Source organism: Vidua macroura, chromosome 24, assembly GCF_024509145.1.
Source record: "Vidua macroura isolate BioBank_ID:100142 chromosome 24, ASM2450914v1, whole genome shotgun sequence".
Lineage (NCBI taxonomy): Eukaryota > Metazoa > Chordata > Aves > Passeriformes > Viduidae > Vidua > Vidua macroura.
In genome coordinates this window covers 3,984,203-3,992,421 of record NC_071594.1, presented here as the reverse complement: position 1 = coordinate 3,992,421, position 8,219 = coordinate 3,984,203, and the positions used below count along the sequence as shown (strand labels likewise).

The following is an 8,219-nucleotide window of genomic DNA, read 5'->3' as shown; positions in this document are numbered from 1 at the left end:
AGAGTTTTTGCTAATAGCCCTTGTCATGCTTTAACTGCTGTAACACAGCAGCTGCAGAGGGGACTTCTGGAATCCAAATGAAACGAGAGTTTTCCTGCCAATGTTAATTACTTGAGGTTTTCTTTTTCCCTTAAAATATTTTAACCTGTGGCCTAAAAGAGCTCCCTGTGCTGTCAGCTCTGAATACCTGAAGGGACAGCTGGGAAGGATGATGACTGTCAGGAGCCTCTTGTGCAGGCTGAGCCAGAGCTTGCTGTGGCGACAGAAAATATTGCATTTATTTAGTGGTTTTATGCCCTGAGGCTGCAGAACGGAGACTGGAGATGCCTCTGGGATGGTGTTGGGAAAATGAAAGTCCAGAATGGTTTTAGGAAGTTCCCAGCCAGGTGCCAGGTAGACCTTCACCCTCAGAAATTTCCTTCATTGCAGGTGATTCCTGATACAATTAACAGTTTGTGGAGGACATAGGACAAAACACGAAACCTTTGTGGAACAATTTACTGAGGAATAAATCTGCTGATGTTTTCAAGCAGAAGCAGAGGAGGTGTGAAAGCAAAGCAGGATCCTGAACTGGGTAGCAAAAGACCTTCCAAAAATTAATCTTGCTGCTTAGCACAGAACAAAACTCCAATTTTCCCAGCTGCATTATTCCTCCTTTGGTCTGAAGCTGTTATTAGGGGCTGCTTATGGCTCTAGGCTGCTGTGATTCAGAGCCAGTGTTTTAATCCATCCTTCAAATTAGAATCCTTGAAAAGGATTTAGATATCCTCAGCTTATCCTGTCCTCAGGAGTCCACGGGAGACGTCAAATTCAGCTCCCCACAAGCCCGGATTCACCAGCCCAGCTCTGCCCTCCCTGCAGCCACCTCTCACCTCCCTTCTCTTCCCAAAACGGCAGAAATTGGGGGATAATTCTGTCTGAGTGAACGTGTTTCAAGCCACAACGAGCGAGAGCAGCAGGGCAGTGGTGTCCTGCGTGGCTCAGGGATGTGTCACCCTCCAGCCACGCACCCCAAAGGAGCAGTCGCCCTCTGGCCAGCAGGGAGGGGGTGACAGGGGTGACGGGGACCCTCCCCTGCTCGGTGACACCCCCGGCGCTGGAAGGAGGCGGTCACTCGCAGTGGCAGGGGACACGCAGCGCCAGGTGCGGCCACCCCGAGCCGTGCCCGGGGGAAGGTGTGGCAGCACCGCTGTCCCCAGAGCTGCTGCGCTTCGACATTTGGCCGCGGTATTTTTCCCTTTCACGTTTCCCACAAGCTCGGGAGCCTCAGCTGGGGGAGGGAATTCCTGCGTGTCCCAGCCCTCGGAGCCCGGCTGTCCCTGCAGAGGGGACACGGGCTTTTCACCCACGCGTGACCGTCCTTCTCCCGCGGGGACAGAGCCGCGACACAGCGGCTGCGCTCCCGCAGAAGACGCTGGGGAAAACCGCTGGCTGTGCTTCGTGGGACCCCCCCGGGGAACCCCAGAGCCGCGGGGGTGACGGTCCGGCGGGGACAACCCCCACGCGAGCGGGGATTCCCGGCGAGAGAGCAGCGGGGACATTCCCGGGGCGCGGACGGGGAATGCCGGGGCGAGGAGCGCGTCCACGGGCAAACATCGCGCGGGGGCTGCGAGTGCGAAGCGCCCCGACCCTCGGGGAGGGGGGGTCCCCACGGGAGGGACGCCCCGCGGGGCCGCTCCCGGTGCCACCCCCGCCCTCCCCGCCGTGTCTCCTCCCTCCCGGCCGGTCCAAGGCGCCTGCGCTGCCCCGCGCCCGCCGCTCCGAGCCCATGGCATCCCCGGCCGTGTGGCCGTGCCCCCGCCCGCTGCCGCCCCCCGCGCCCGGCTCCATGCGCCGGCGGCCGCCGGGCCCCGCCGCGACCCCCGCGCCGACGGGCGGCCGCTCCCCGGGGAGCCCCGGCGGGGCCCGGGCCGCGCGGCGGCTGCGGCGGCGCGGGGGAGCCTCGCGGCTGCTGCCCGACGTGCGGAACATCTTCGAGGCGCCGCGGGAGCCCCCCGAGCGCGGCCGCGGCCACCGCTTCGCCCCGCGGCTGCCGCGCCAGGAGTGGTGCGACCTGTGCGGGGAGGCGGTGCGGGAGCGCGCCCTGCGCTGCGACTGTGAGTGCTGGCCCCTGCCCGTCCCCTGCCTGCCCCTCGCTGTCCCTCGCTCTCCCCTGCCTGTCCCTCGCTGCCCCTCGCTGTCCCTCACTGTCCCCTGCCCGTCCCCTGCCTGCCCCTCGCTGCCCCTCGCTGTCCCCAGCCTGCCCCTCGCTGTCCCTCGCTGTCCCCTGCCTGCCCCTCGCTGTCCCCAGCCTGCCCCTCGCTGTCCCTCGCTGTCCCCTGCCTGCCCCTCGCTGCCCCTCGCTGTCCCCTGCCTGCCCCTCGCTGTCCCTCGCTCTCCCCTGCCTGTCCCTCGCTGTCCCCTGCCTGTCCCTCGCTGTCCCCTGCCTGCCCCTCGCTGTCACCTCACTGTCCCCTGCCTGTCCCTCGCTGTCCCGCACCCCTGCCCTGCCCGCATCCCTTACCCTGCCCGGACTCTGCCCCCCCCGGGCCCTCTCCCACCCTTTCCCCCCAGCTCTGCTCCCCTCGGGTCCGGTTTGGGACCTGCCGGGTCCCCCGGCTGCCCTGGGGGGTCCCGGGGCGCTGCACGTCGGGAGGGGCCGGGCCGGGGTCTCCGGGTGTGGGTGCGGTGCTGCCGGGCGGGTTTGGAAAATGAAGCTTTTCCAGGAAAGAGGAGACGATCGGCTCATGGGCGGGGTTGGCATCAGCAGCTCGCGGTGAGCAGGGAAGGGTTCGTGTATGTAAAGCTTTACAGCGAGGGGTAAAGTCCTCTAGAATTCGTAATTTTGCCTGAAGCTCTGCCCAAACCCCTGGGTGAGGGAGCTTGTGCCAATGTTCCTGATGAGGGATCCGTGCTGCTCGCGCTCTGCAGGAGAGATTCACCCTTCCCCTGTGTGGGAAGGGGCCCGAGGGACCCGAGGGGACCCAGCTGGGGCTGTGCGGTGACACCCGCGCCGCGTCCCCTGTCCCGGCTGCTGCTCCCACTCCCTGGCGAGGTGTGACCCGTGTTAAGTGTTGCGGGAGGGGAAACAAAGAGGTTTTAGCAAACCTGTGTCACTGATAACTTTGGGATTTGAGCCCTGCTGGCTGTGAAACCGCTCCTGCCCGGCTCAGTCCCTCAGGCTGGGAGAAACTCTTTTGGGATGCAGCTGCTGGGGCTTGAGGGACTTGAATATTTCCTGGTCGGGGTCAGCTGAGCCTCTCGATTTTTGGCAGAAGGTGTTGTTGCTGATGCCGTTCCCTGCAGGTTTGTGCCCACAACATCACCTGTACCCGTGAGGGTGCCCTCGGTGTGGGTGTGGAGGGCAGGGAGGTGGTGCCGGTGCTAATTTGGGACTGAGCCGCGTCCCTCCGCGGGCTGGGGGCGGGGGACGCGTCGCTGCTCATTTTTGGGGTTGTTTGTGAGGGCTGTGCCAGGCACCAGCCCCACCGGGGCAATTAGTGCCTGGCTCAGCCAGTTCTGGTGCCCAGCTCGGCTTTCCTTAGATTACGAACCCATGAAATGTTTCTGCTGGGGATTTGCGGGGCGGGCAGGGCTCTCGCCGGTGCCTCCCGGTGCCGTTTGGGATGGAGGGCGGTCGGGAGAGGCAGCAGCACCATATGGCCCTGCTGCAGCGCATTAGGGTTTAGCCCTAATGACTGCTGTTAATTAAATGTAACCCAGCCGCCACCACGACGTGACGCGGGGACACGCCGGGGCTGGCACCTTGGCGGAAGGAGGGGGAGGTAAATCTGATTTCTAAGGTGCACCTTTGCTTTCTGCCTGGCATTCCTGATTAATTCCCTCAAAAGCTGCTGAGGGCCAGGTGATTCCCCGGGGCTGGGTGCTCCTGGCATGCAGCAGGGAATGTGTGAATGAGCATGCCTAAAGAAATACCGAGTTTAGGAGAAATGAGGTTTATTTGAGGGAAAAATCTTTGTCGAGGCTTTTTCACCAGCCCCTGGAAGCTGGGGTCAGGTGCGAGGTGAGGTCCTGGTTTGTGTGCTTTGAAATCCTGACTTTAAGTAGAAACTCACAGAATTTTGTGGTGTTGCGAAATGCTGCATAAATAGCTGTTTTGAGGGACTTCTCCTCTGGCAGGATGTTTTCCATACTTATATTGAAACACATTTTAAATAACTCCATTTCCCTTTTCATTTCAGAGAATTATGCAGACTGTGGGAGTAGTTCTGCCTCAAAAACTCCCCAAACAACCGGGATGGGGGGGAGGGACACTCATATCTGCATTCCCTGTCATCCCAATAGTGATTCCCATTAAAAATGCCTGAGAGCTGCAGACGGGGCGTGCTCTCCCCCTTCGGTGAACATTTATTTTTTTCTTTCTGATGCAGAGCTGCTGCGTGTTTGCTTTTGACTTGCAGCCTGAGGATACCCAGGTTTTTGTTGGTACAGTTCTGGCCTATTTTTATTTACGTCAGATCTGGCTGTGTTTAGTAAAGTGGGAAAGGGACATTTATTTATTTATTTATTTATTTATTTACTGCTCACTCTGGAAAAAAGGAGGCTCAGGGGGACCTTCTCTGATTTTAACCCAGGTCCTGCCCGCGGGTGCTGCACCTGGGGCTGATGCAGATGTTGCTCGAGACACGGGAGCCTTTTTCCCCCTGCTTTTATTTGGAATGTTCCAGGCTCTGTGCAGGACAGACATCCCGCATCCTGCTCCCACTGGTGTCAGCGTGAAAGGATGGGGAAGTGGCAATTCGGGAGCGAATCCTACTGGAATTCCCTGAAAATCCTGGTTTCCAGCCTTGGAGGGAATGCGTTTGGGCAGGAGGAGTAGCTGTGCCTTGAACAGCTCCTGCCTAATGCGTGTGGCTTTGTGCTGCTGGCACCTCTCGGAGCTGTCTGTAGTGAAGTAAATCATCTCCGTGTGAGGTGTAAATGTCTGTCCTGCTGCTGGGGGACAGCTTTTCCTGCAGGGAAAAGCGTTTCCAGCGTTTCCCAGCAGGGAGGAGCAGGGTGCAGAGGTGCTGTGGGGTGTTTGGGTGCAGTTGTGGGGTGTCCTGGTGACTCAGGAGGCTTCAAAGCCCTCTGAGTGTTCTGTCGGCCTTTGGGACTGCACAGAAACCAGGCTGGGCTCGGAGCTGGGGCAGCTTCCTGGTGGGAAGGGTTGGGTGGACACTGGGTGGGAATGGCTCGAGTGCTTCCCTGGCTCTTGGTGTCTCTGATAACCGAAAATCAAGTATTTTGATGTTCCTGTTGATAAAATAGCACACTAGTGGCTGACGGGTTTCCTTACAAGGAAAGCACCCCGGCTGCCCGTGCTGCCCTGTGGGCAGGGCTGGCGAGGGGCAGCCCTGGAGGGAAACCTCAGAGCGTGTCCAGCACCTCTGCAAAGGCTGTCACACCTGGAGCCAGCTTGTGATCCGCAGGTCTTGCGACACAGATCCAGCTGAGCAAAGCACCTCGGCACCCAGCTGGGCTTTGTGCCTCTGCTCTGGAGCCGCCCTGATCTCGCCGAGCAGCTCGATCTGTGCTCAGGCTCTGCGCTGAATCAGCCCCCGTTTCCTTAAGGAGTCACTTGGTCAAACACCATTTCCTTTCTCATCTGTAGAGCAAACTTCAGTTCTAACGCTGCCGGTTCTCAAGGGGCCGTTTGCTTAAGATAACGAGTTCTGTACCGAGCCCTTCACCGAGCCCAGCCCGGCCTGGCCGAGGCTCTGCTCACACACTGCTGCTCTGAGCTTTTTGTGTCTCCCCTGCCACCACATCCTCCCACACTCAGCGTCGCCACTGTAAACAATAATCGCCGACAGGACCCGCACCACTTTGCATTTCTGATCCATTTAGCTGATCCAGGCAGATTCCTGAAGCTTTTCCTGCTGCCAGGTGGCTCGGCCAGGTGGGGATGGCGTTTGCCGGGCGGGTGCTGCCGGGCTCGGCTGAGGACGGGGTGGGGTCCGGGGGTGCCTCCCGCCCACCGCGGCTCCCCCAGGCAGGGCGTGCTCCCCTGGGAGGGGATGGAGCTGTGGGGAGGGACGGGGACCTGCCCAGAGCCGTGGGACAGGCTCCTGGGCTGCCTCAGGTCTCCCAGGGTCATGTTTCCTGCTGCGTTCCAGTTCGGTGCCTTGGGAAGGGTTTATGGAGAGAGACGCCAGCCGAGGCTGCAGCCCTCACCTTGCAGGTTGGTTTTTGGGCTTCTCCCTCTGCTTCGTCCCAGGGAAGCTCGGTGGAGTTTGCTGGTCTGGCTGTGGGAAGGAGGGAGGTGCGCGGGGGCTCTCTGGGAAAGCTCCCTGAGAGAGCTCAGAGCTTTTGCTGCTCGGGGTGGGGTTTGGATGGCTGAATTCCATCTTTGTCACTCCCTGTGTCGTGCAGGGTGCTGGATGCTGTTTGTGAGAGGGGTCCTGAGCAGGGAGGGCTCGGGGAGTGGGTACAAAGTGGCAGATTTCAGGGGCATTGTTAAACTGGTGTTTGTGTCCCACCCCGTCACTTCACACCTGGTACAGCTGTAATTGATCCACCGTGGAATGTTTCGGGTGGGAAGGACCTCAAAACTCATCCCATCTCACCCCTGCCGTGGCAGGGACACCTTCCACTCTCCCAGGCTGCTCCAAGCCCCTTCCAGCCTGGCCTTGGGCACTGCCAGGGATCCAGGGGCAGCCACAGCTGCTCTGGGCACCTGTGCCAGGGCCTGCCCACCCTCACAGGGAACGATTCCTGCCCAGTATTTCATCTAAATCTCTCCTCTTTTAGTTTAAAACCATCTCCCTTGTCCTATCACTGAAAAGTCACTCTCCCTCCTCAGAATACTGATCCTGATTTTCATGGATGCTGTGAAAGTCTCTACAAGCCTCTCTTAACTGTGTGCAGAGTTTAAATCAATATTATAAATGTAGTTAATCCCAGTGTGTTCCTTTAGCTTCCGATTAAACACTGGGGACTTTTTTATGCCTCAAACTTTAAAAGACTGTGGAGAAAAGCAGCAAAGAGAGAAGGGAGGATGCCGGGAAGAGACCTCCCAGCACACGGCCGAGTCCTGCGCTTTCTCTCTCTAATCTCTTCCGTTGGGTTATTTTATCTTATCAAGCAAAAAGCCCCAGAAATAGAAAGTTTTCCATGGCTTACAGGAGATGCACGAGCCCCGAGCTGCGCTCCCTGCTTAGAAAAATAAATAAATAACCCAACCTGTCAGATGGCAGCAGGTTGTAAATGGACAATGTCAGGGCTTTATCTCCGTGGGGGAAAAGGCCTCTCGTGGGAGCAGACACAACTTGCTCCAGTGCCTGCTGTATCCCAGAGCATTCGGGGCTGGAACGTGCCTGGAGAGCTCCTGGCCTCCTCTCCCGAGGATGACGGGCGGGAAGGCGGGAGCAGCCGCTTGTTTCGGGCTTGTAACAAAGAGAATCCGTAAAATCTTCAGGCATTTCCCCAAAGCCAAGCCCTGCTTCACGGGACTGCGCCTGCCGAGGAGGCCCAGCAGGGAGGTGTTGCTGGTTCCAGGTAGGTGCTTCTGGGCTTTGGGGTTTTTGGCTGGGTTTTTGGGGTGTGGGGTTTGCCTGGCCACAGGGATCCTGCCTGGGTGGGCGCGGGGCTGGCACCACACCTGTGGCACCAGGTGGCTTCACCTTCTCCTCCGGCTCCTCTGGCAGGAGCACAGGGTGCTGTCCCACCTGCCACTGCAAAGGGAGGTTTGGGTTTTGTTAAATAATGGCTCCAGAGCAGCTGCCAGCAGCTGGGGTGACACATCTGTCACTTCCAGAGGCTGCAGTGACACGGGGACCTCGCAGAGGGGTGGCTGTCACCGAGGGCGCCTCGTCTGCTCTGGACACACAGAAACAGCCCCTGGGGCTGACCAGTGTTTGCCAACAAATGAACCCAAACCATCTGGTTTGGACCTAAAACTGGCAAGATGAGACTGCAGTGATGGAGCTGCAGGGCCGGGCTGGAGCAGTGTCCTGGGGGGTTGCAGGAGGACTGAGACCCTTCCCTGGGCTTGTTCTGTGGGTGCTGGTGCCACAGGTCCTGCCCCACCCCTTCTGAGCCTCCTGCTGTCCTGGTGCCACAGGGCCACATCCTGCTGCCACCCCTGAGGTCACCCCAGTGACGTCAGGCACGGGAGGAGCACCTCAGGCTTGCAAAATCCAACCTCAGGTGCAGCCTGCACGTGGGGCTGTGTGAGCCCCTGCAGGATTCCAGAGTTTGGACGGAGGAAATCTCCCTCCTGCCTCGTTGTCCCAGCT

At 59.3% G+C, this 8,219-nt stretch overlaps 1 protein-coding gene across 2 annotated transcripts in view; it reads left to right on the top strand.

The window, feature by feature from the left end:
- The first annotated feature begins 1,768 nt into the window (after positions 1-1,768).
- The window catches only part of RASSF5 (Ras association domain family member 5), a 28,751-nt gene continuing 22,300 nt past the window's right edge, over positions 1,769-8,219 (top strand). Inside the window, exon 1 of one of the 2 annotated variants that reach the window (XM_053998227.1) lies at positions 1,769-2,096. In XM_053998227.1, coding sequence (XP_053854202.1) covers positions 1,769-2,096 — 328 coding nt within the window. Of the gene's footprint in view, positions 2,097-7,328; positions 7,480-8,219 lie in introns of those variants that run through there. The other variant, XM_053998229.1, reaches the window with a different exon arrangement.